The following is a 26741-nucleotide window of genomic DNA, read 5'->3' as shown; positions in this document are numbered from 1 at the left end:
CCCATGAACACTGGAGAGCAAGTAGCTTCTTTGCAGACGTCAGGTACATCATAAACGGTGAAAACCGATGGTGCGGGATGGACTGAGCAGTTCTGTGGTAGGCACACATGGCTGCAGCTGAAGAGACTGATTTTAGAGCTGCTCTTCAAAATCTCTTGGTTTTCCAACAAAGGTGGAGTTGCTGTTCTGTCAGATGAGGGAATCTACCAGGCAGCATGGGGAAGGGCTAACACATAAACCTCAGCACATTCCTGCTAGTGGAGCTTTGTCTTTAGTGGCCATAAGAAAGCTGGGCCAGTAAATACGGGGGCAGAATGGAGGGCAAACAATATTTACAGTGTGTATCTACGTTGAGTAGCTCTTGGTACATTTCTTTGCAATAAAATCTAGCACCTGGCTAAGCTTCTGCTGACTGGAGGCCCTGATACTGGTGTCTTTGTCCGGTTGGATTGCGAGCAGTGCTGAGTCCCAGCCACGCAAGATGCTGGTCCCAACATCCCCTCCTGCGGGGGAACCCTGGAAAACAGTTTCCTCCCGACGCCGCATTCCTAACGCTCCAACTCCTTGAAATGGCACCACCCTGGTTACTGTTTCCCGAGAGCAGCCAAGGCACAGGCGTAACTACCAGATCTTTATTTGACTCCAGAAGCAGGCAGCCACACGCCACCACACAGTGGAAGTGATGTGCTTCATTCAGGCTCCATCTACTGACAGCAGTTCACACTGACAGATATTTCACTCGTGATGATCTAAGAGGTTTTATTGAGGTTTGGCTGCTTTCCAGATTTTTTTTGATTTGCTGATCTCAAGGGTTTTTCCTAAGCAAATTCAATAGCTTCCCTGTTTATTTTCAAGGCTATACACATGCGAAGTTGTCTCTTTGGCCGCTTCTTTCCCTTCACCTTCAGTTGAAACTGTCTGTATCTTCTTTCACGTCTGCAACCAGCTGCTTAGTGATGGGACAGACGTACTGGCTGGTAATGGAAGCAGCTTCCCTGGCATCACTGTCCGAATGGCTGCTGGAAGGGAGACAACGAGGGATGGTTTGTTATTCCTGGGGGCGTGGGCTGCAGGAAGCGTGACAAGGCCGCCTTGTAAAACTCAAAGATGACTCCAAGGAGCAGATGTATGATACAGGGACACAGATCCTGGCCACCTGCAGCCAGGCACCCCACAAATGCACAGGCAAGGCCATTGGTTTTATCATCCCTGTTTATTTCAGGCAATGGAGACGAGAGGTACTAAGGGCCAATTTATTCCACCTAATGTTAGTGATTTAAAAGTGAGATGTCCAATTGAAAGCAGTTGGTCACTAGGAAGAGACAATGTCCAGATGGTGGGACAGCCCGTCCTGAGGTGTGTGTTTGAATCAACAACTGCATCAAGACAGTGTAGCAAAGACTTTCTATTTTAACTATTAGATTAGTTTTCTGAATAGGGTGAACAACTGTTTCAGTCCAGGAAAACAACCTATGATTAGAAAAAGATTTAATTTCCCTGGGTTTTATTGTTTTTAATAACTGGCTTTTATATGGTAGCTCTTAGCTGTAAATCTCAATGCCAGCTTTGCTTTAGGTAAGGCAAAACTGAGTGCCAGGTAGGCTTGGCTCATAGAGATAGAGATTACCACAAACACATGCACGGACATCGATCGAGATTGCACAGGGGCGCGTGCCACCTCGCATTTAGACTAAAGCATTTGATTTCCTAGCTCTGCAAACCACCCCTGGCAGCGCGGCTGCCGGCAGAGCGACAGGAGGTACAAAGCTGTGTGGTGGAGGAGGTACAAAGCTGTGTGGTGGAGGAGGTACAAACTGTGTGGTGGAGGAGGTACAAAGCTGTGTGGTGGAGGAGGTACAAAGCTGTGTGGTGGAGGGCTGCAATTCAGCACCCGCGCTCCCGAGACAGTGCCTCACAGCTGAGGAGGAACGACGCAGAAGTGAGTTTAAAATATGGACAATTTAACAAATCTTCTACCTTTACCCTTTTTGAGGATATTTTTGAGAGTATCAGCTGAGCCCTTCTGATCTGCTGCACTGCATCAGAGTTCTGCGCTTGGGGCAAAAACTAAGCATTTACAAGTTACTAGAAGTCCTGGTTTGGCTTCAATACAGTGATGATCAGGGCCATAGAGGTAACAATCTGTCCCGCCTACCTGGTGTTTAGAAAGCTCCGGTACAACCACATAAAGCAAAGTTCCTCGTGGCTGTTTCCTCCCTCTCTCCCCTGCACATCTGTGTTGACTGGGCCTGGAGGGCTGGTTTAGATCAAGAAAATTAATAATAATTTTAAAACCCCAAATAGTGCAACCATCACAGCTGTAGAGCAGCGCTGCTGTCTGGAGGGCAGGTTCACCCCTCCACCAACCTTCCCCATGGTCTGTGCCCTGTTAACCTGCCAGCTGGCACCATGCAGAAACAGCAAGAAGTATCCTCCTCAAATCAGGCTCAGATGCTTTTTTGGCTGGCAAAGAGACAGCACTTGCACTTCCCCTTATTACCCAGTACTGGCATGTCATATATACCTTTCTCCAGCATTTGGAAATTTAAAATCTGCTTCATCCGCCATGATTTTGTTAGTAGTGCATGCCCAGAAACTAGCAAAGCACCCTGAACAGACGGGAAGGAATCAATGTGCTATGTCTCTGCCTTGAAGAAAGGACCAAGCTTGAAGGAAACATCTTCAGGCAAGGTTACCCCTTCATAACGTACCAGCAGCAAGGGCAGCAGCCGTTGTGAGCTGTGTCACCGTGCACCACATATTAAACTGATGATAAGCACATGTACGTGGCTTCAGTGGGAGCCAGTGGCCCTGTGTTTTGGCTGGAAGAAAGACCCCATATTGGCCACACATATAATGATGTCTGAAGCCTGCCCAGTTGGCAGCCAGAGCCACGGGTGGGGACTACAAAAACCAGAGGGTCTGCCTCATTCTGCTACAGAGCCCATTTATCTACAAACGTTTGTAGGTAATCATCCTTTCCTTGGAGCTGCGACCTGGCTCCCCGCAGCCCGCGTGGCCCCGGCTCCTTCCCGGTCCCCGGGAAGCAGAGCTCTTACCTGCGCTTGCGGCCCATGAGATTTTGAATGAACTTCTGAACCTGAGCGTTTCCTCTCATCTTGCTGTACTCACTGGTAAACAGTCCATCTGAGTGCCTCTGGGACCTGTGGTGGGGAAAATACAACACCGCGGCTGCTCCTTCCACCAAGGAGCCCTGTGTCCCTCTCCTCCTCTCTCCTTTCACTTTGGGCATCTTCTGGGCGAGGCCGGTGCTCAGGCCGGCTCTGGAGCCGCAGGCAGCTCAGCCCCACGGGCACCCCCCCATTGCTGGGACCCCATCTCCTGCTGGAGACTTCTGTGCCCCGGGAGGATGGGTTCGGCTGGTCCTTACCTCTCCTTGAGGCCCACCAGCTGTTTGACGAGCTGCTGCACGTAGGCATTGCCATTCATTTTGCTGAGCTCACTGTGGAAAAGCCCATCAGTGTGTGTCTCGGTCCTGGGAGGTTGGAAGAGAAAAAAAGAGATGAAAAGGTGTGGGTTTAAAACCAGAGAATAACAGACATTTAAAACTGTTCCCTCATAGAAAGAGGGTCCCAAACAAAAATTGGCAAGAATTTGTGCCAATTTCACAAAGTTTCACCAAAAAAAAAAAGGGCGAATCTTGTAGGAGTTTAAAAGAAATATCTTCGTTAACCATCACACAGATAAACTACCTGCACTTGCTTCTTACTAAAGAATCACCTGTCCTCTTCCAGCCCAGGTCCTGTAGTCTCCCAGTGCTTTAATTGCACCTGCACAAGTGGGAGGAGAGACAACCCTCTGCCAGATTATGTACAAGATTGTGAACTGGTGAACTTACAAGATTGACTAATTTGGGTTGTTTTCGTGGGACTAGGCTATTTCAAACAGAAACTTCCACCTCTGACAGCCTGTATAAGTACTGAGTGGCAAAACAGACTCGGGAGTGTCTCCTTTACTGTAGTTTGATCTGTTCAAGGTCCTGATTCTTCTCCTGAATTAAGTCAAATCAATGTTTCCCTTCTTAAGCAAGAAAAATGTTGACGACGTTTGCACTCATGTAACTAAATCAATTTAGGGAAGAAAAAAAACCCAACAGTCAAGCAGATGCAAGTTCTGGAAGGCAGATAAAAGGCTGACTTCATAGCTCACCGGCTCTTTGAACAAAAAGCCATGGAGAAAAAGGGAGCAGAGGCACAAGCAACGCTTACCTCTCCTGGGACGGAAGAGACGCAGAGAAATGCGACAGGACAATCATGGGAATAATTAGTTGCCACAGACGAGTCATCAGGGAAACCATGTTCTCTCCTGAATTAAAGCACAAGGTTTTATGAGCAGCAGAAAAAATTGCTTTGGTCCTTGTCTGGTACAGTTCACGTGCCACACAGAAGACGGGGCTATATAAATATCGCCACTATAACTAACCTAGGCAGGAATTCCTGCTAGCAAAAATAGTATTTTTTTTAAATACAAAAGATGAACATTTCAAATTCTTCGCTTTGCCAGTTAGCTGGAAGTTGTCCGTAGCTGTTACGCCACCACCGTGACGCAGTCCCGGAGCACGGGGCTGAGCTTGGCTGTGCCAGGGGATGTTTGTGCCGCGGTTTTGCTGTGAGACAGTACAATATGCCTTGAATACACAGGGAGGTATCATGGAGTTAACCCATCAGCGGTAAAACCCCATTCTACTGTAAGTGCCTGCGAGCTGAGCCTTCAGGGAGAGGATTTAAAGCACTCCTGGAAACATCCCCCACAGACACTGATTAGGTTAGCGAGAGCATGCCCAGGAGAAATCTCTTTGGGTTTTTTTGAGACAAAAAAAATAGCATGTACCAAATAAAAGTTCATCTGCACACAGGGGAAGAGAAGGGCTCTTGTGTGTGCCAATATCTGCCTATCCTCTAATCTTTCAAGAAGGAAAAAAGAAATAACACACATTTGCAGTAGCAGCAGAACCTTGTATTTTGTTTTCTTACTGAAACAGAAAAGCACATTCTGTTTATCACAGGCCATTGTGTGTTTTTCCTTTTGTTTCCAGGCTCTTTTTGCAGCCCTGGGCCTGCAGAGATGTGTATGAGCCTTTATTCGGGTGCTCACGTTTCGCAAGGATTACGCAGCAGCCATATCTGTAATTTATAATATACCTGCCTTCCTCCTGCAAAGAAGCAAACCTTGCTTCCTTAGTTGCTGTCCCGGAAACTCTCAGATAGCACTTACTAACCCAAAATCAAAGTCCTCCCACTTTGGTTTTATCTTAGTCTGAAACTAGACAGTACAAAGAGCTCTAAAGGACTGTCAGAGTCTCCTGAACACTTTCTAGCCGCCCTTCTGGGACTGTTTGCTGCTCTAGAGATGCTGCAAGATGAGAAGCGGCAGAAGCAGGGAGGTGCACCTTCCTGCTCCTGCCCATCCGTTGTGCTCTACCTAAAGCTAAAGACCAGGTATTTCTGGAAGCTTTCTGGTCCAGCTGTTTAAGCTCCATTTTTTCCTCTGGCTGCTCCAGAGGAGGAAAGCCCCGGGTATTGGCAGCAATGCTGTTCAGGAGGTGGATGGCCTCATGGCAAAGGCTCAGCAAAGCATCACGGAGACCTGAAATCCACCACCCAAAATTCGAAAGGGGGAGAAGGCAGCCCCTCCAGCCCGGCGGTGCCGGCACAGCCGTACTCACCAAGGCGCGCTCAGGCCAGGCTCTGTGCTGTCTCTCGGCTGCGATGCACCGCTGGCCTGCTCCTCTCCATGCGCCCCTATAAATCTGCGCCCTTATCAGAGGCAATTATTTGGGTAAAGATATGAATATGGGTAATCATGATTAACAGCAAATAATGCATCCAGGCTGGAATGTCCTTTTAATTACTCTCTAAAGCAGACCATGTCATTCACAGCAGTCGGAGGGACCTTATGGGTAATAATTCCTGCTTCTGTCTCTAACGACAGTAATTTGTTGGGCAAACATCCCTATACCAAGTGATTCATTATGATTGTCATTATCTCTCCGCCTGGCTTTAATTACCTCTTTATAGGATCTTAATCTTCTGTTCTTCCTTTTTAATTCTGGCTTAGACTTTGTTTGCCAGGAAGAGTCGGTGAGTGTGTACCTGCGGTTTGGCTGAACAACATGCCACATTTGAGGGCAAACCTCGTCTGATCAGCAGGACACGGGCCGACTTTTGCATGAGGGGACATCACCTTGCAAGCTTTGGTTTCACAGCCATGTCTGGGAAAGGTCTGCTGAGAACAGGCTGTATCACAGCTTCAAAGAGAAGTATACTTATATATGGGCAGAAAACATCCTGACTGCATTCCCTGCCTTTGCTGGGGTTTGGAGCTGGTTGCTCTCAAATACCACTACTAAAGGTGACATCGAAACGGAGGGAGAAAATAGGATGATGCCCTTTCTCCCCTTCTTTATGTTGTATGAAGTAACTTGGAAGGATTAATCATTAGAAATAAATCCTCACTTCCAACTGGAGAAATAGGGGCTATATTACATGTCTTCTTGTCTACCCATCTCTTTTTCTTTGGAGAAGCAGAGGGTGTCACCATCCCTAGCGGGCTGGGAAGGACCTGATTTTCCCTGTCCTCTTTCCCTTTGAGGAATAACCCACCACCTGGTGAGCAGGAAGCCTCAGCACCACCTTTGCAAACGCTCGTTGGGTCTGAAACGCCCCCAGGCTCCTCGGGAAACTCAGTTTGCTGGGGGAATCCCAGGGGCTCTAGAGGGCACACAGGACAGGTCGCAATGAGGGAGAGGCCCCATGATGGCAGCAGAGAGTGAGTGACAGGGCAGCAAAAGCCCCTGGGGACTGGAAGAACATGAAACAACATGATTTAATGACTTAGAAAAAAAACGTGGCAGAGACTGAAAAGGGGATGGGGTAGAAAAGCGCGTGGCCGTGCCCAACACTGGTGCAACATAATGTAGGTGACAACCACAGGCTTGAGCTTAAACACAGCTCCTGGGGCTCCTGATGAGGAAATTCAGGATCATGCCAGGAAATGCAAAAGCTTTTGCAAGCTGAAATGTATGCCTGAATAAACTTGAGCCCAAATCAAATCCCCAGTCCTGAAACAACAACTGATTCTCCTTTAACCAGAATTAACATTAAATTCTCATCAGGAGACATTCTGGAAACAGGAGTGATAAAAAATACTGCTTAGCAATATCAGCTAAATGGAGCTTTGTGAATTTCCACCTTGCTTTTCCCATTCTCCATTTGTGTGAGCGTTCAAAGCGGGAGCGGAGATTCCCCTTGCCTGCAGCCAGCAAGCACAAAGCGTGATTAAATCATCCATTAATCACTGTAATCTAACCCATCATCTCTGTGCAGCACCACTGCAGAGAAAAGCTCCGGTCATTGACTCTAAGAATGACAAAGGGAATGACTGCCCTGGTCCGATCCCTGCTCCTTGCACAGCTGCAAGAACTCAGGGCTGAACTGATCCTTGCTGCCAGCTGCCAGTGACCTACCTGTTCATTGATGGGACATTCCACCATGTTTACAGGACACAGAGCAAAATGCTGCAAACGGGTAACGCCAAGGAGCGCTGCGGCCATGCATCAGCACTCCTTGGGAAGGGCAGGAGGAGGAGGGCGCTGTGAGCCTGGGCGCCAGGCAGGACATGCAGGGCCTGGGGACACCGCCAGGTGTAAAGCCACCAGGATCTTTGTGCAGTCACGTGTGCTCAGGCCTGACAGCAACTGCTGTGCTGCGTGGAGAAACCCGTGGTGAGCTGCCTTAAGTAAATCCACTGCCACGGGGGCGATGGCTATTCAGAGCAGCCACGCTGCCGGCTGAGACACCCTCGTGCGTGGGGTGAGCAGAGGTTATGAAACAGAGGGGCCATCCCTGCTCAACACCAAGGCTCTGAATGAAAGGGTACCTGACGGCTACTGCACACAAGCTGAGCCATCCCAAAGGCATTAAAGCTGAGTGGCACAGAGGAAGGTCTTTTTGCTCCTCTTTACACTGGGAGGGAGGGGTCACCAAACCAGCGGTGTGAAATGCAGCATCTTATAACTATGCTAAATTTATTAGTCCCAAATTCGGCAATATTTAAGGAGAGCACATGAGCCTGGCCTTTTTCTATGTTGGAGAAAAAGACAGAAGAAACTGTATTTTGAAAGAGAGGGTTTCATCATAAAGCCAGATATCCTGACCCCACACCACCAGACGGGTGCAGGCAGACTCAAAATCAGCACAGCGAGCCCTAGGGGTCATTCTGAGTTTCGAAGCGAGCCCTAGGGGTCATTCTGAGTTTCGAAGGGAGGATATTGCCATTCATACTTCAAAGAAACTGATACAGAAGATCAGAAAAGGCATTCTGCCTGGAGCTGCAGCGTGGGTGCATTCAGACTCCATCTCTAGAGACCTTCAAGAGCAGGCTGGATAAATGCTGCTACAGTGTCATGTGGACATTGGTGCTCCTACCTGGGACGAGAAAAGCCCATCCAGCCTTTGAGGTTGCTGTTTATCCAGGGCAACAAGGTAACATTCCTTGCCAGCTTGGCCATAGTCCAGACCCCAGCTGTGTTACAGCAGCAATTCTGGATCTGCTGAGGCTGCTCTTCTCCATGGAGACACGTGGCCAAAATGCACATCCTAAAAAAAAAAAAAGCTCCTACAGTCTCTGCACCGCTCTCTTTGAGGCCCGTGGCTTTGAGACAGCAAAGTGCAGAAGGGTCAAGAGAGGCTGAGAAGGCTGGGGAAGGAGCATCTCATCCAGCACACATGCCCAGCAATGGTGTCGCAGCCCTGCAGGAGCTGTCTAGGTGCAGCTGACCTTCGAGGAGCCTGTGACCCCATGCAGTGACGGTACGGGAGGTTATTGAGGTCAGATGGTACTAGGAACTACATGGTTAAATCCTTCCTGCGTAAAAGTAAAATACCCTCTAATCAGCTTATGGGGCATTCAGGAACTTCTACCTCTCCCATTCTTTTTTCCTTTCTTAACATACATGCGTGTGAGTCCACGTGTATAGTGGGGATTTTCTCTTGTACGTTTGCAGGTGAGCCTTCCCATGCCAAGGAGCCGACCATGACGCTGCTATCTACTGAGAGCAGGCTGGAGTAACTTGCTTGCACCTCTCCCAGGTCTGTAAGAGAAAGGACCCTAATTGGAATAAGGGGATTGGAGGATTTAGCCTTCTAAATACTCCTTTCTTGGACAGGATGGTTTCAGGAGTGGTTTTAATCTTCACCACCTGATCTTGTAATTTTGGCTGAAAAAGGGAAGAGTGGGATGTGAGGAGGGGTGAGCAGGGGCAGCTGTCGGTGGGCATGGGAGGGGGAGGGAGAAGGAAAGTCACAGTCCCATGTGGCTGTGGGACTGCAGAAACACACCTACCCCACTCCCAAACCCCGAGGTGGACTGAGTTATTATTCCATACCCTGAACAGGGTAGGGAGCAATCCTTGTCTTGGAATAAACCCAGTGTCACAGAAACACATCAGCCTTTCTTGGTCCCTTTTGGAGGTTTGTGCTTAAAGCAATGCACAAAACAGGGAAAAGCCACATTTATTCTCTGTTTTGCCGGCTTCCCAGTGCCTGTGCGTGTGCAAATGGGCTCTATCACTCTATAAGGCTCACCCCCACCAATCACTTGCTGGTTTTTTACACCCCATGGGCCTTCTTCCAAATTCCCTTTGAGAACTGCCGAAGTGAGAGCACTCTGCCCGTCCCAAGCTAGTCTCCACAGTGTGGGATGTACGGATGGGACAACACCTACCGCTGCAGGGACATGACGGGACAGGACTGGATGGCTTCCTCCCAGGGCTGCTCTGGCCAGCCCTGCCCCCCTGGCCCAGCACCGCTCTGTGCCCTGCTGGAAGTACCTCGTACCTTGGCCCGAGGAGCTCCGAGCGCCGTCTCTCCAGCGCAGAGCTGTGCACTAATGCTCCCCACGCGTCTGGCCTTATCACGGCTCTAATTGGCATCAGCGTCCGTAATCTCAGCCTCCAGCTGTTTGCTGTGTCTGGGGAAGAGGAGAAAGCACTTCAGGGAATTAATTTTAATTATAAGGGCGACATGCTCTGTCCTGGCTGGCAGGCAGGCTTGGCCCAGCTGTTCCAGATGTGCAGTGCCAGCACTGAGCACAGCAGCTCCTGACAGGCACGCAGCTGCTTGGGCTTCGTTTCAGCTGCATCCCTCTGTGGCCTTTGTCAGGGACCTGGCAGGACGCCCCTCCCGGGTGCACGAGAACGGGCTCTGGGAAGGTGAGGGCGGAAGGAGGTGCACTCAGGTGCCGGCTGCTCGCGGACATGCCTCTCCCTGCATGTGCGCCCTTGCACTTCTCCCCAGGAGGTTTTTCATAACAAGTGACTCTAATAAGCTCACAGATGTTTTAAAATCAGCAGGGGCTCTTGAAGTATATTAATTTGATCTGCCCTATGACACAAACCCTGGTATCTCACAGGTTACCCCTGTGTGAGATCAATTATGTGGCTTAGTCTGAAACCAGGCATCCACAAAAACATCTAGCTTTGATTCTAAGCTAACAGAGGCAGAAAATCCAGCCATTTCATCTGTAGTTTCATCCCCACAGCTAATCACCTTTAAAAATGCATGCGTTTTCACATCTTACATGGATTTATCCTAACTTGCCAGAATGTTAAATGTCAAAAGATCTATTCAGTGCATACAGAAATCCCTGCACCTTATTAGAGGGAGACTCAGAGAGCCTGGCAAGCCAAGAGAGCTGTGCCATGCCCGTCCCTCTCCTGCAAAGGTTAACCTGCAAGGCAGGAGGCTGCCCTGACTCTTTTCTGGGAAATGTATTACGAGCAGATTGTAAAGCAGGACAGCTTTGCTGCAGATGATACTTTCACAGAGAATTGCTCAGCTAAATATGTCAAATAAAAGGAACAGGATTGGCCTTAAAAGCTCTTTATTTTCCTCCCTTTGTTCTGAACCTGAAGATAGCCCAGGTGATCTGTTGCCCAGCTATCAGGGTACTATTCAGCGGCTGAGTTTAGGCACATCTGTGCTGAAACTTTGCCAGGTAATTCTGTTCTCCTTTTTAAAAAAATCAGTGCCTCGAGTGTGAAAAACCACACTGATAAAAGTTCCACGTCTTTTGGGAGACTCTGGCAGATGTTTCACTTTGCGACTTTCCTGATCCTTTGGACTGGTTTGCAACCAAACCCTCCATTAACTCACCCTGGGAGTCTCTGGGGGCTCCCCCGGCTCCTTGCCTGGCTGCTGGGGCCCAGCTCCACCGCTGCCCCCTCCACCAAGCAAAGCCCTGCTGAAAGCCAACCGCGCTGCTCACTTGCCTGAGTTTCTTCTCAAAACGCACTCCAAAACACACCAAAAAGGCAAATCTCCCACTGTTTTGTTGGTTTGCATAAGGCGTGGGTGCTGCCCTGAGCTGGTCTCAGCAGCGGAGCGAGGAGGTGGCTGGAGGGCAGTGACAGTGACATTGCGCTCCCCAGCAAAGTCTTTGTGTGCCGCGGGCTGTGGCCACAGATGTGTGGCACAGAAGGAAAGGCAGAGGTCAGAAGATGTACTGGGTACCAGAGTCCCATCTGACAAGCACTAACATAGGTGTATACAGAGACTGTCCCTGGTGTATGGACAGGAATGTCCTTGATGGAGCGGCCGGGGGATCAGTCTTACGTGAGGCTGGGGTGTCCATGCTGGCAAAACTGCGGCTGTTCATACCTTGTGTCCTTCACAGCACCTATTTAGGACAGAATATAACTTTGTTTTCTGACAAAAAGAGCAGCTGCGGGTGGCAGTGCCAGCGAGCAGGGATTACTGCAGCCTGTGGGTTTGCAAGAGCTGTCCTGATTAGTGCCTTGCTTGGCTGCTCCTTTTTGGAAGTCAAAAACTTTATTTCACATTAGTTTAATCCACTCCAGGATTAAACTAGTTTAGGATTAAGGCGTTGTTGGTCTGGAATAAGGGTTTCCACACTGAGAGTTAAGAGTCATTCTGCACTAACCCACTGGGAAAATCAAGATAATGAATATAAATTAACTGTTAAAGTGGATTAGATAAACGGCATTAATCCCTGTGGGAAGGCAGAAGGCCTACAGTCACAGTCCCATCCTGCTCTCTTTGCTGCTCAGGTATTTAAACATAAATAAATTCAGGCTATTCTGTCCACACAGGGTTTCAGTGCAGTTTCAATAATGCACTTCAGGGCCTCCTTTGGCTAATTTGAGTTGACTTCTTGGATTAAAAGGGCTCTAGTAAGAGCAGTTCCCCTGTCCCAGCTCCTCGCTGGGTGAAGGCTGTGCCAGCAGCAAGTGAGCCAGCAGCTTGGTTTTAGGGACCAACCACCAGACCAGAAAAGCTGTGAAACCACTGAGCAAACTCATACTGTCAAGACATAAAGGCTTAAAAACCACTGGTGGGGTTTAGTCCTGGTTTGCCGCACTGGATAACATGTATGTTCCTTGTCTGAACTTCACAGTGGACGAGGTGTTGCCAAATGAGCCCTTCTTGACCTGCTGGCTCTGTAGCACGCGTGAGCCCACCTGGGTCCAACCAACCTGGTCCTGAGGAATGTGGGAGCATGGGCAGAGCTGAAGGCACCCGAGTTCCCACTGCAGCGCTGCTGGCTGCGAGAGCCAGCTTTGGAGGAAGGTCTGGTCCCATTCAGAGCAGATGGAATTGTCCTTCCTGTGCTGTGTAGGACTGAGCTTTGTCTTTGCACTGTGATTTAAGTGCATGTCAAAGCTGGGTCAGCTGGAAATAGGAGATGACCAGACAAATCCATGGGCATTGGAATGAACATGAGGATGAGAAACCTACCTTTGGGATGGGAGAGGGGGGGTCATACAACTCAGTAGCTATTAAAAGGATGCAATCTTGCTAGGTTTAGAAACAACTTGGCAGCCACAGCTCTGGACAGAATATTTGGCAATCCAGATTGCCAGTGAAGTGCTTAGAGCAAGGTAATTTTCTCCTACTCACATATGAAATGGTGGAGCCCGAGGCAGCTGGGTGAAACAGACTGTGTGGATCAAGTGCTGTTAATCCGCGCCAGGGAAGGACGGTACCTGGACCTGGCTGTGTCCCTGGCTGAGAACAGGCCTCTGGCTTTCTGTGCTGTGCACGCTGAGGGCTGATCACGTCCTTCTTCAAAAAAGAGTAAGGAACTGGGGGAACAAGGGTGGGGGTTAGAGAGAGGATTTATTCTCCAAGTCTCTTAATAGATTAGATGAAACTCTGATAGCTGGAGCCTATAAACAGCTCTGAGAAGCCACTTGTCTTATAAAAAGCTGCCAGTAGGGTAGTTCCCCCCCATGTAGTGTAAATGATGCTTTCCTGCTATGCCTTCTCTTCCTGCTGCCTTCCATAAACACCAGGCTGAGGCTGCAGGTGCACAGGTACCTCACAAACCGCATCATCCCAGCAGAGCGTTTCCTTCTTTCCTTTCCTCTGATTTTCCACAGTAAAACATCCTAGTACCCATGTTCAGCTTGTGACCTGCTCCACCACCTTTACTCCTACACCTGCTGCCTATCCGCTTGCTTCCTCCATCCTGCATTGCTGCACTTGATTATTCCTGCCCAAACACAGCACAGATGCAAAATCCCCTTTGAAATGCATCCTGTGATTCCCAGACAATGTCTCCAACTTCTCACAACCATTTTGAATTCTTACTCTGTACTCCAAAATGTTCACAGCCTCTCCTGTCTTGACAGTATCCTCAAATTTAATTAGTGACTCTCTGGACCCTCACTCAGGGCAATTCACACTAAATATTACCAGATTCTGCATAGGACTTGGAATACAATTCTCCAGTTATTCACATAACCTGTAATAATTTCACCCAGTCTTTCCTCTTGCATTGCTTAAGAGAACACCATGTGAGGCTGCAGCTAGACCTAAACTTAAGATACGTGATATTTACTATTTCTCCCCACATATACAAGTGCTCCCAGGTGACAGAGCCACAGATAGCTGCTTTGGGGTGGAAAACGTGTGATCCAGAATCCCAACCTATTGTTGGTGTACCTGGAAGAAGGTGGCTAATCAAAGGGGGAATTTTAGCTGTGTCAGTGCACAGCTGTTCTCCTGCTCCAGAGGCAGCACGAAGCCCAGTCCCGGGAGAAGGAGACTCGTCCACTGGAGGTGGGGCCGGGTTAAATTGGGCAGTGAAAGGCAAGGCGTTAATCCCCGATTCTTTTTCGGTAAAGCCCCGCACCGACAGCCCTCACCGCGGCCACGGGAGGAGCTCGGTCGCAGCCAGGGGTCGGTCCCACAGAGCACCCCGAGGGGGGCTCTCCAGGGCTGCCCGTGCCGCCACCACTCGCTCTCACCTCGGCTCGGGGTCCCCCCGGCGGCCGTTCCCCGGGGCTCGGCGGGGCCGGGACACTGGGAGCCTGTGTCACCCCCCCGCCACCGCCCCCTAAGCCGCTTGGTGACCCAGTTGGAGCGGCGGGGGCCGGAGCCGGGTGGAGCTGCCTCCGGGCGGGCGGGCGGCGGAGGCTCCTCCCCGCTCCGCCGAAAGTTTGGGGCCGGCCGGCGGCCGGAGCGTCGCCGCGGGGCCGAGCACGGCTGGCGGCGGGAGCCGAGCCGGAGCCCGCGCCCGGGGAGCTCCCATGCCCCGGGCTGCCGGGGCAGCGCCGCGGCGCCATGGGGGACGGCGGCGCCTTGGGGAACGGCAGCGCCGGGGCCGCGCCCGCCAACGGCACCGCGCTGCCACCGCCACCGCCGGGCGGCCACAACATCGCCGCCCTGGTGCTGGGCATCGTCCTCATCCTGCTCATCGTGGGCGGCAACGGGCTGGTTTGCCTCAGTGTCTGCACGGAGCGGGCGCTGAAAACCACCACCAACTACTTCATCGTCAGCCTCGCCGTCGCCGACCTGCTGCTCGCTCTCCTGGTCCTGCCCCTCTATGTCTACTCCGAGGTGAGGCTGCTCGGAGACTGCGGGTTGTGGCTTTTCTGCCCGGGGATCCTTAAAGTGACAGGGCTGCGGGGTGGGACCGGCAAGAGAGCGAGTTTGGCAGGGCAGCGCTGCCGCCCGTGCGCCCAGCGGCGGCGGCCGGCTCGGGCACGGCCCTGGGGTCCCCGGTTCTGCCGGCAGATTCCCGACCTGCAAGCGCACCGAGCGGAAACGCAGCGAACGCACGTAGCGGGGATGCGGCGGGACGGCTGCCCCGGGCCGGGGCAGCATCTCCGGGGAGCCCTCGCGTTGCAGACATCCCAGGCTGCCAAGAGCAAATGGTTCGGAAGGGACAGACACTGTGCTGGCTTCAGGTGAGCAGGTTTTGGTGATAAGGGAGATCTTAGCCAGGACACGGGCTCCCATATCGAGCAGGGGAAGCTGTCTCTCTAGGGAGCTGGATGGGATTTGGTCACCCTACATCCAGGTGGCTTTAGCTGGCTCGCTGCAGGGCTCCCCATGGCAGGTCCTGTGGTTTGCACAGGCCTGGCCCTGTGTGTGGGGTGCCCGTGGAGAGAGAGACACCTTGGGAGACTGGCTCAGGCTTTTTGTTCACCTCCAAAACCTGTTCACCTGCAAGACCGTGACAGCTGAGGGAAAGAAAAATAGGAGCTCCTGCACTTGAGTGGCTTTGCATCTCCCTCTGGCTCTCTGTAACAGGGAGATCAACGGGGACTGGTAAGGTGGTTGTGGAGGGATTTGTTGGCCCGGGGGGAGGAGCCTTGCTGGAGCCTGACCATTAGAACCAGCCAGTGGCTCCTTCCCTGGGCCAAACCAGCAGCTGTTCTGCACCCGCCCTTGCAGCAGCTGGAAGAAGAGTCCTCTTCTTTCCAGATGTGGGAGGGCTGGGCTGCAGCCTTGTGTGCACTGAGCAGCCCCAGCAAGCTGTAGTTTGGGGACTGGGGGTGTCAGATGAACCTTGTGCTTTGTGACAGCCACATGATTTGCAAGGTGGTGGCTTAAGTGCTTCCTCAGAGAACAAAGGGGGCTGACTCCAACCGGCGTTCCCGTCCCCGAAGGCTCACACACGAGCACCCCAGCAGTGCTCCGGCCTTCCCATCTCCCCTGCCCTGCCATGCCAGGGCTGCCGCTCAGCACCTGCCTGGGGTGGGTCTGTGCTTTCTTAAGCAAGGCAGGCTGCGGATTAGAGCTTAGGATGCTTTTAGCCTCTCTACCTCGTCCCAGGATTTTGCAGGACATTGTGACCTCTCTGGAGGGACACGTTCAGCTGGGGACCCGTGAAAAACAGGAGCACTAGATTCCCCTCTCCCTTTCCACCACACTGACAGGATCCCCCCCATGCTCTTTGTTTTTAGTGGTTTTGCTTTTCCCTCATTAACTCACTTTTGGTAGTTAGAAAGCCTCTCCATGAATCTTCTCAGCTACTTCTTCCTAATTGGAATTCCGTTCTTTCCCTTGCTTTTCCGTTGTCTCTCCGTGTCTCCAGTTCCTGATTCTGTGGGCAGACACACACACACGAGTGTGTTCTCCTCTAGTCCGCAGGCCTGAGGTTTGCTGGCATATGTAAAATGCTAGTACCACACTCTGGGGTACCTCTGAATCTCCCTTCAACTGGGCATGAAGGTGTGGGGGTTTCCTTGGGTTTCACAGACATCCCACAAGATCTGGATGCTCAGGCAATGAATGGGTGTTCAGCTTTGTATGAGCTTTAGGAACCTGTGCTGTCCAGCCTGTGCCTTTGCTATGATGATATTTCGTGTGTTCACTTCATAGTTGTTCATAAACATCCGTTACGTGGTGTAATTCTTCCATATCTCTGCACCCAGGGTATTAAACAACAGGGAGTGAAGGTGTCTTACAACAGAATTGCCTTTCCTTCCAACTTGAGCAGCTCCTGCGACAAGGCAGGCGCTCCGAGGTGTAGGAGACCCCCTAAACGAGCGTGCAGTGGGACCTGTGCTGTCCTGCTCCGCAGCTGCGCGCAGACGGCGCGGAAGGTGCTGCGCGCAGACGGCGCGGAAGGTGCTGCGCGCAGACGGCGCGGAAGGTGCTGCGCGCAGACGGCGCGGAAGGTGCTGCGCGCAGACGGCGCGGAAGGTGCTGCGCGCAGACGGCGCGGAAGGTGCTGCGTGCAGACGGCGCGGAAGGTGCTGTGCGCAGACGGCGCGGAAGGTGCTGCGCAGGTAGGGAGAGGGGGCAGGAGGCTGCGGGGCAGCAGCTGCTGCCTGTGCCGCAGCCAAACCCGCTCATGCCTGCGAGTTTCTCTGTGGGCTCAGAGCCCACAGGGCCCATGTTCTTTTTTAATAATCTCCTGTATTTGATGCAGAATTTGCAGCTCATTTTGTTCTGAATATGCTAAGGAAAAGTCAGAGTAGCCATTGAGTCAGTGCCAGGGGATGGATTTTTTTAAATTTCATTTTCTTGGAGGCAAAAGTGACAACTGTAGATTGGAATCAGACGCTCAGCTGGGGGAGTGCAGTGTATAGCGATTGCTGCTGTTTTGCTTGATTTCAACTTGCATTCTGTACCACTGAATTCAGCCATTGAAAATATGGCATGCACAGTCCTGAACGATCAGTTCAACCTTTATTCTTGGTGTGCGGTTTTTTTGTTTAGTTGGGTATTTTTCAACTTCAGTAGAGCTCCTGACAGAGTAAAGATGGACTTTGCGGGCTTACTGGAAAACTTAAAAACCAGCTGAGTCATTTTTTTTGCTTCTTGTTTAGCAGGAGCAGAACAACAAACTGTGACCACTTCATTCAGCAGGAGAAGCTCAGTCGTCTTTGTGCTTTTTTTCCTGTGAGATGGCTTCTTGCGTTAGGTTTCTGGAAACATCCCTCCCAGCCATGGCTTTAGAAGACAGCTGGAGGGATTTAAACTTTGGAGGTGATATCTGACATCACCGCAGAACAACAGATCTCCCACACGCTTCAGTGCGGCTGGGATTCCTCCCTGTGAGGTGTGGATTACGCCTTGCTGCTGGTCACAGAAGCCTGAGCACAGCGGGAGAGGCCTTGATCTTGACCGTTGTTTCTAGTGGTTAAGAAAGCTTATTCCGATGTGTTGGCAGCATTTGCTGACACACAGTCTCCTTTTGTCCTTCTGACAGAGCCAGCGTAACTTTTTGTCCCAGGTGAACTGTTGCAGGGTTGCTGGAAGCAGGTGCTAGACAAGGGGGACACGGGTGTGTGTGGTCACAACCGTTTCTTTTCTGCACCATTTCACAATCACTGCAGTCTTGACTGCATTGTTGGGAGTTCTTCAGGCTGTATCTCTTTCCACATTAGTTTGTCCTGTCAAATTTATCTACCTCAGCAGCTCAAGTTAACGCTTGGGGACTTAATGAGAGTGTTAAAACTGATGTAATGAAGCTGGCCTTTCACAACTCCAAATGTTGCTTTCATTTCTCAGTCCTGATCCTCCACAACCTGATGTAACCAAGATGGGAAGGGAAGAAACATCAGCTTTTCACTGGTTAAGCATCCATTTCCAAATGGAACAGCTCCCCAGTATGGACATGAAGTGAACCCCTGACAGGGCCGTGTTTACAGCCAGTTCCTCCTTTGCAGAAATGCGCCACCTTCAAAGAAAAGCAGGCGAACTTCTGTTCCCTGCTCATTCCTCATTCTGTTTGGAGTGCTGGTTTGGACGGAGGTGGATCAGTGCTGTTTGCCATTTGAGTTGTTAGCCGCTACACAAAGGTGTTGGTATGTACACATGCAGTCCTGGCCCAAATCATAGTGTGCTGGTGCAGATGTGTCCAGCACTTTCCACCAAACTTGTTCAAACAGGGAACAAAGAACTGTTATCTTCCAACTTGCTCGGGAATCTGAAGTCTCAGCAGCACGACAGGGAGAGGTAAAAATCCACGAGGAAGGCAGGCTGCTCTTCTGCAGCGGTCCTGTCTTTCTGATGAGAGTGATGTGCTCTCCTGGCAATCAGTCCAGTGCCAGTAAGGCAGGGATGATGGGAAGCTCCCAGGGCTCCACCATAATTCCCCAGGGGCAAAGCTCTGCTCTTGTGTGAGGAGAGGCCAGGAAAAGATACCAGAGTCTGCCTGGAGCACCAATAGCACTGAAAACGGGGGTTATCGCTCCCCTGAGGCGGTGAGGACACGAGAAGGCAGAGCTACGTGGTGCTGTGGAGATACTGTAGACATCTTTAGCCTCACAGTGGCTTTGCCCACTAGAAATTGCAGTGAGGGAGTTGCATGGCTACAAAGGCTTATTTTTGTGTGTAAGGGCTTCCTTTACCCAAAGACTCTGATGACAGGAGCCGCAGCAGCAGTTTTCTATAGTCCTCATTAACTGGAAGCATTCCCAGCATTAGGGCAGTCGCCAGGCTGAGCAGCTTCCCCTCTCGGGACTGGGCTGTAGAACGTACCTCCCACCTGCCCCGCTCTGCAAACTGCCCTTGTCAGCTCGCTCCGTAATCCACAGCGGGGGCCTGAGCTGTGAACAGGTCTGATCCGGCGGCTGCTGGCAGGAGCTGAGGCAGTTATGTAAACATCTTTGCCACTGAGATCTCTGTAATTGATTCCGAAGAAGAGGAAATGGTTGAGGAGATCCGCACGTTCACCCAGCTCCTTCTACAGGTCAGGGAAGATGAGTTTTTCCAGGCAAGCGCTCTGCCTCGTGCGCTCTCAGAGCGATCGAGCAGCCTGTGCTAAGGACACAACCTGTTTTCTTGGTGAGGGTGATGCAGTTCTGCATAAAACTTCCAGGATGTCTGTGTACCACTGGTAGCAAAGACCACTTTTTTTTTGCAGCATCTCGTGTCTGTGTGCCTGTGATGCAGCTCTTCTGATGAGAGGCCAGACCTCTCCGAATTTTCCGTGGCTCTCTGTGAATGCATGTCATCCTTTCAGCAGCAGCGTTCAAGATTAGTCTTTCCTGGAATCATATAGCTTTAGTGGAAATAGATGTTGTTCTAGGCCTGGCTGGTACCTGAGCCACACAGTCTCTGCACAAAGTACTGGGGAGGTGACACAGGCCAGCAATTATAAACCAGCGCGAAGGATTTTCTTTGCAGTCACCAGTAATGGGAGGGAGGCGTCTTTGCGTCTTGTGCCCTTACAATGTTTTAGGTGGATGGTCAGACTTGCTCCTCATTTCTGAAAAGCCTTGACTTCAATGATTTAAGTCAAGAAAGGACATTAGGGCGGACATGAGGCCACCTTTGTCTTGTGTCCCACGCCCTCTCTTTCCCCTTGCATTGTATCTTCTAGAGAATGCAGCAGTCGTCACGGGCCATGAGAAAGGGCCCAGAGTCAGCTTGTTGTGGGCGTTTGGACAATTCTTCGACTCTGATGCTGGACTTTGCCCACTTGCAAGGATTATCACTCTTCTGACTGGCCTGGGCTCTCAGGATCAGTGCTTGAGCCGCGGCCTTGCCGAGGGCAGGTGGGTGCTTGTTGGGATGTTCAGCTGGACATTTCCCAGTTCACTTGCAGGCTGCTGTTGTCTGGGTATCTTTTTTCAGGTGCCATCACCACCAAAGACTGAAGGATCACTTTTCCATAACCTCTTTCTGTTCTTTGTAAGCAGCAGCCGGAGTTATTCCTCCCCTGCACATAAGGGTTGCTCCAGAACCTTAGTGCCATTTGTAGTGACATATTGGTATCTTGTAAGAGACCACAGTGGCTGCATGTGAATTTCCTGGTGTTACCAGCTCTGGTGGCTGAACAAGCAGCCAGTCTGCACCTAGAATATCGCTTTGAAAGGGGTCTGGCTTGCGTCCCGAGCGGCGATCATTATCACCATCCTATAAACACTCCTTGTCTCCCACGACGCGCTGAGCTCAGGGCAGAGTGTGACCCCCAACACACACATAGAGTTTTCCATCTTCCAGGAGGCGATGCCTGGAGGTTTCAAGTGTGGTGGTTAATATGTCCAACTCACTTATTTAAGGCTTAGACTATATTCTTGGCAGAGCTGTGCAGAGCGCAGCCACAGCACTAGAAAAGCTGTAGCAGGTAGGCTGGCTAGCGGGGTTCTATCATCTGCAGCTTTGTTTCCTTTGTTAATGGAGACGGCTCGCCTGTAGTGTCTGCTTTGCTGTGCAACACGATGCGTCTGCTCAGCGCCAGCGCTGCGGATCCTGCATCGCTGGAGAAAAACAGGGGCCTCCGGAAAGAGCAGTGAACACAAAATAGCCAAAGGAAGTGGAGTTGTGCTGGAGCACTTCTTAAAGGCGGCCTGAGCCGTTAATGATCCCCAAAGCTTCACACCCTGTACCTTGACGGGCTAATCTGTGACCTCCTGTAATTAGGTACCGCTTACCACATGACCTAGCAAAGCCAGCTATGCCTCTAAGCCAAAGTCACTCACCCGTCAGGGAGGCTCCTGGCACATTTTGCTAAGGTGGGCAGGTGAGAAATGTGGTCTCACGGCAAGTCCTCTCCCAGCACTTTCCCCGCAGCCTGAGCATTGGGAGTTGGTGGGGAAAGGGAAGAGTTTGTAGCTTTTTCTAGGTGCCCGACCTGAACCTCACGGCACAGGCTGTGTCCTCTGAAGGTGCCGCAGCCCGAGAGCTCTTGTCCTTTTTAGAATTAATTAGTTCCCCCAAATCACAAACAGCTTTTGAAGACTGTAGCCCACAATCAAATTGCCTCACTCATCATCTGAACTGAACTTGTCAGGATCCCAGTGAGCTTGGCAAAAATGTGAGGGGTTTTTTTCTGATTCAGCTCCTCAGTTTGGTTTGTGCTGGAGAAGGGGCTGGCTGAAGTGCTCAGGGCTGAATGCAGCCCTCCCCGGGGGTCTGCGCTCCCTCGCAACGAGATACCGATATAAAAATGGCCAGACAGTTTCTTCAGAGTCTGCTTTGGCTTGAATGGCTCCACTAATCATAATCCTGTGCGTGACATCGTTACTGCCCAATATGAATCCTTGCAGAGCTGCAAAGTCCAAGGGGCATTTTATATTTCTATTATCTAGATTCAATAATAAATATAATGACTTTAAATCTAATTTATACATACATATTTTGCATATATAACATATAATTTATATGGATAAATTATATATTATGTATGTTATATATTGCGTTGATATATATTATAGAAAAACATTTTAAAGCCCCTGTATATGAACGATATCTATAAATGTTTACTATATTATATATCTTTTACTACAGCAATATAAAATATATATCCAATTAGTATAATATATGTATACTACATATAATTCTATATACCTATTTATATGTATACCTTCAGCCATAGTGGGGATGAAATGGAGTGATGCTCAGGAGAACAGCAGCTCTAACCCAGGGTTTGCCTGAACCTCCAGGGAGGAGGCTCTGCCTGGCAAGCGAAATACACGCTCCGTTCTGGGGAAAAAAAGAAACACTTTTCAAAAAAGGATCTTCAGATTGCTCAGCCCCGTCCCCTGGGAGAGCTCACCGTTTCTTGCTCTGCTGTTCTTATTTCTTGCCAGAGAAGCCCTCGTGTTCCTGCTGCGCGACCACTTGGTGCCCTGCTCCCTACACAGACAGCACTCAGGCCCCAGACATCGTCACCACAGACCAAGCAGCTCCGTTTGTTGTGCCTGGAGCTGAGTGGGTTTTAGAAGAACTTAATTCGTAATCAGTGCTGCCGGCCACACGCGGGGGTGTGGGAAGACAGAGCTTTTGTGAGTTTGATACAGGATGAGGGAGCCCTTCTGCCTCCCAACTGCTAAGCCTGGCTGGAGGGGCTCAGCTTGAGCGGAGCTTTTGTTTGTTTGTTATTTGGTTTTGTTTTTTTCTGAGGATTCTTTGGGATGCAGCAGTGTAGATTTTTTTAACTGGTATCTTTTGTACAGCAGAGCCAACACTTGCAAGTAATATGGACTAATAACTCATGTCTGGTCACGTCCTCTCGCTGGCAGCACTTTGCTCTGCCCTGGGTGCTGCAGTTGCAGAGAAGACAAGAGATTATATCCAACTAGCTTGAGCGCAGGCTTGAGTGGGTGGCCTTGTGTTCAGCGTGACAGAATGAAACAGTTGTGTAAGGCACAGGAACTATTCACATTACCTGCAAACAGGACGCTGGAGCAGTTTGGACATGAAAAATGGAAGAAGACCTTTATGCTCTGTGACTTGTTGAAGATCCTCTCCCTGCTCCCTGTGCAGCGAGCACTTAACCCCGCATTGCTGGGCAGATGTCGGGGTGGCAAATTTGATGAGTGTGGAGTTTTTGTGGGGGGTCTGCTGGTCGTCTGCTGACCCTGGGGATCTTTTCAGTTCCAGGGAGGCGTGTGGTCCCTCAGCACGGTGCTGTGCGATGCCCTGATGACCATGGACGTGATGCTGTGCACGGCCTCCATCTTCAACCTCTGTGCGATCAGCGTGGATCGGTAAGCGCCTTCCTCCTCCTCACACCAGAGGAGCGAGTGCTGTGTCCTGGCATCGAGCTGCTTCCATACACACCTCTGGTCCCCATCGCCAGCTTTGTGTCCCACCAGCACCCTTGTGGTGGCCCAGCTGAGAGCAGAGTTGTGTGACGAGGCAGAGCTGCCCCTCTGGGTGCTCCTCTGAGGGGGACTGGTTGAGCCCAGGCCTGGGCTATGTAAGTGAATTAACGGGGGGAAGGAGAGTGGCAAGCAGATTTGGGACCGCTCGCTTACCTTACGAGTGGTGACAACAGTACACTGGGCCTGGCTCACCTGTGCCCTGTATTGACAGGTTTATCGCTGTTTCAATCCCACTGAACTACAACCGGCGGCAAATCGACCTACGGCAGCTGATCCTTATATCTACCACCTGGATATTCGCCTTTGCTGTAGCATCCCCTGTCATATTTGGCCTCAACAATGTCCCAAACCGGGACCCCAGCTTGTGTCAGCTGGAGGATGACAACTACATCGTGTACTCCTCCATCTGCTCCTTCTTCATCCCTTGCCCCGTCATGCTGGTGCTCTACTGCGCCATGTTCCAAGGACTCAAGCGCTGGGAAGAAGCCAGGAAGGCCAAGCTAAGGGGGAGCATCTACGGGGCCAACAGGAAGCTCTATCACCCCTCAACCTTTATTGAGAGAGAGCAAACGGGACTGGAGCCGGAGGAGTGCGGCCCTTACGCCCGCTCCAGCCACCCTGGGGACTATGTGATGAACAATGGCATCCCGACTGTCTCCTATCCCCACCTCAAGTACCCACCCCCAGGCCACGGTCGGAAACGGGCCAAGATCAATGGCCGGGAGCGGAAGGCCATGCGGGTGCTGCCTGTCGTCGTCGGTGAGTAGGGGCGCTGATGGCCGGGGAAGGGTGGGAGACGCTGCGCTGTCCTGCAGTGGGCTTCAGGCTGGCAGGGTGTGTCCGAACCACACTTCTCCTTGCTGGAGGAGATCAAGGCGAGATAAAAGCCACCTCCTTCATGTCCCACCTCCTCAGTGCCATGTCTTTGGTCCTCCGTCCTCCCCGTCTTGCATGGGCTCATGCTTTAACATGCACGGTCACCTTGTTCCTGTGGAACAGCCTGGTTGTGGCCTAAGACCAGCCATACCATCTCTCCTTGAGAGAGGATGTTTATCCAGAGAACATCTCAGTCCCAGATGAGATGAGCCAGAGCCGTGCCAACAGCCACAGATGGACAGTGTTTATAATCCAACCTTTTCTTCAAGGTGAACCTGTGGTTCCTCATATCTTAAATGTAAATCTAAAGCAAATACATAAATTAGACTTTTCTTCATCAACATTTAGGATGAGAATGATGTCCTGAATATTTTGTCTGGGCGTAAGCCCAGCTCTACCTGTCAGCGCATCTGCTGCCTTTCCCCAGGCACTCTGAGCTGTCTCTGTTCATGTTTGGCCCAGGCTGCACTTGTTAAGTTTAAGCCTTTTTAACATTCACGTCACTTTCTCTTTCCTGTCCCTCTGGCAGGTGCTTTCCTCTTCTGCTGGACACCTTTCTTTGTGGTGCACATTACCAGGGCCCTCTGCAAGTCCTGCACCATTCCCTCTCAAGTCACCAGCACTGTCACTTGGCTGGGTTACGTCAACAGTGCTCTCAACCCCATCATTTATACCGTTTTCAACACCGAGTTCAGGAACTTCTTCCGCAAAGTCTTGCACCTCTTCTGCTGAGCCCACCAGCACGGCTGGGGAGAAGGAACGACAGGCTCTTTTTTGTATAGTTCATTAAAGATCTATTTCTGCCTAAGGTCTCCTGTCTTTGTTGGGAGGACGGCAGGAGCGGCGATGGCGGCTGCAGGATGCTGGCTCCCAGCCCTTTGGAAAGGTCGGTATCGCTCGTCCCTTCCGCACGCGGCGACTCTGGCTGGCGAGAGCTGGCAGGCGCCTCGCTCGTTACCAGCTCACAAACCAGCGCTCCTGCCTGGCTGATTGTGTTCTCCCTGCCCGGGAACAGGGACAGGTCGCACTCAGGCTGCAGAGGCACAGAACACACTCGGCTGCCGGGGACGAGAGGCTCAATGTCCTTGTAAGGGTGCACACGGCTGTCTAGGAGTAATTGCAGGTTTACCTGTTGAAAGGCACAACAATGCGATTGCTCGTTCTCCAGAATTCCTTACCAAGCCATGTGATTCCTGCCAGGAACCACTTCCAGCCTGCACAAAAAAATCCTTGATATCATCTTGTAAACCTGAGTGCAATGACACCAAGGGCAGCTGAGGGAGCAGCAAATGCTGTAGGGAAGAAAATGATTATTGCACAAAACAGCAACTGTCTGAGTAACGATCTTTGTATGGGGTTGTTGCTTTCTAAGGAGTGAGTTGTTTGCTTAGAAACAAACAAACAGACAAGTACTGCAGGGAGGTCTTAAGCTTTTCCTTGTCTAAGAATAACAATTGCTCAAACAATTTATCGCCAACAAATAAACATACCAGATTGCCACTATATTGTCCATTTTTCAGTTCTATAGGTTGCCGCTGTGCTGGGCGCAGCTGCCACAGACACCGGGGCTCTCACGGGAAGCTCGCTGAGGCCTTTAATTACAGGGGAGTCACAAGTACCTTTTTGTAATTTAGGATAGCTGCCCCTCTTCTGATTTTTTTTTTTCCCTTAAAAGGTGCATTAAAGCCAAAATTCAGACAGTAACCAAGGCTCAGCTATACTATACACAAACTGTTTAATGACAGGGGAGGACTCTGTGTGTAACTTGCTGCCCAGTCACCCCAGAGGCAGAGACCTGGCAAAGCTCGAGCCCCTGGTGGCTCAGCTCAGCTCAGCTCAGCTCAGCTCCTCATGCAGCTTTTACTTTTCCACTGAAGAGTCAGAGAGCAACACCCATCACCCGCCACCGACTGGTGCTGGAGACTGTTCTGGAGACTGTTCTGGAAAGGTCCCAACTGCTGCTCCTCAGCAGCTGCTGCTGCAGCCCCAACAACGGGCACTTCTCAAGAGATCTCAGCACGCGGCCACAAGAGATGATGAACCAGCTTCCACCTCCTCCTAACTCAAGGAGCATCATGTAACGAGACCTTTCAGATTCACAGAGAAGGGAACGGACTTGTCAGAAACCCCCAGTATAAGACTTCAGTATACTCATCGTGTTTTTCTCTATTATTACTTTCCTGCAATTCTGAATAGCATTTTCTCCTTTTGACAGCATTTATGATTTTGGGTTGGGTCACTGTGATTCAGACGTGACTCCTCTTGGAGTGTAACCTGAACGATAATCCTCCTCACCCACCAACGTGAAACTGGAGTCAATAACCAGACAGGACAAGTCACCCCTCACTGCTGTCACAGCCAAGGCGAAAAACCCCAGTGGAGACATTGACCTACTGAGGCACTAATCTTCAGACACCAGTAAAGACGTCGATTAGCCTAAATTATTAAAGAAGAACATTAATAATTAAATAATTTTCTTGCAGTGAATGAAGCAAGTAACTTCCTAATGCTTACCACCTCTTTAATTAGT

The 26741-nt window shown here is 50.8% G+C and overlaps 2 protein-coding genes across 7 annotated transcripts; one reads left to right on the top strand and one right to left on the bottom strand.

The window, feature by feature from the left end:
- Nucleotides 1–667: 667 nt before the first annotated feature.
- On the bottom strand, nt 668–16818 carry SCT (secretin). Of its 6 annotated transcripts, XM_082057707.1 has the most exons (10): nt 16263–16818; nt 12939–13123; nt 9858–9990; nt 8975–9112; nt 8448–8618; nt 4230–4326; nt 3392–3496; nt 3060–3164; nt 2156–2257; nt 668–1019 (listed from the first exon to the last, which is right to left on the bottom strand). In XM_082057707.1, exons 6-10 carry the CDS (start codon nt 4316–4318, stop codon nt 905–907), a joined length of 516 nt encoding a protein of 171 aa, XP_081913833.1. In that variant the 5' UTR covers nt 4319–4326; nt 8448–8618; nt 8975–9112; nt 9858–9990; nt 12939–13123; nt 16263–16818; the 3' UTR covers nt 668–904. The 6 variants fall into 6 exon arrangements, with proteins under 6 accessions (XP_081913833.1, XP_081913837.1, XP_081913838.1 ...); XM_082057711.1 differs by lacking the exon at nt 2156–2257; XM_082057712.1 differs by lacking the exon at nt 2156–2257 and having other exon boundaries at nt 668–1016.
- Nucleotides 14458–25010, top strand: DRD4 (dopamine receptor D4). Its single transcript, XM_082057705.1, has 4 exons — nt 14458–14882; nt 23106–23218; nt 23547–24094; nt 24741–25010. Exons 1-4 carry the CDS (start codon nt 14607–14609, stop codon nt 24941–24943), a joined length of 1140 nt encoding a protein of 379 aa, XP_081913831.1. The 5' UTR covers nt 14458–14606; the 3' UTR covers nt 24944–25010.
- The last annotated feature ends 1731 nt before the right edge of the window (nt 25011–26741 follow it).

The sequence above is a fragment of the Streptopelia decaocto genome (genome assembly GCF_964273445.1).
Source record: "Streptopelia decaocto genome assembly, chromosome: 7".
Classification (NCBI taxonomy): domain Eukaryota; kingdom Metazoa; phylum Chordata; class Aves; order Columbiformes; family Columbidae; genus Streptopelia; species Streptopelia decaocto.
The sequence above is the reverse complement of the archived record's forward strand: the minus strand, read 5'-3'. Positions and strand labels throughout refer to the sequence as shown.

Bases quoted from the DNA above. Each gene is read 5' to 3' on its own strand.
- SCT (XM_082057707.1), bottom strand. From the start codon at position 4,318: ATGGTTTCCCTGATGACTCGTCTGTGGCAACTAATTATTCCCATGATT. The intron at 3,165-3,391 runs GTAAGGACCAGC...TCCCCACCACAG, and splicing joins CTGGTGGGCCTCAAGGAGAG to GTCCCAGAGGCACTCAGATG. The intron at 2,258-3,059 runs GTAAGAGCTCTG...GATCTAAACCAG, and splicing joins CTCATGGGCCGCAAGCGCAG to CCCTCCAGGCCCAGTCAACA.
- DRD4 (XM_082057705.1), top strand. From the start codon at position 14,607: ATGGGGGACGGCGGCGCCTTGGGGAACGGCAGCGCCGGGGCCGCGCCC. The intron at 23,219-23,546 runs GTAAGCGCCTTC...CTGTATTGACAG, and splicing joins TGTGCGATCAGCGTGGATCG to GTTTATCGCTGTTTCAATCC. The intron at 24,095-24,740 runs GTGAGTAGGGGC...TCCCTCTGGCAG, and splicing joins GGTGCTGCCTGTCGTCGTCG to GTGCTTTCCTCTTCTGCTGG.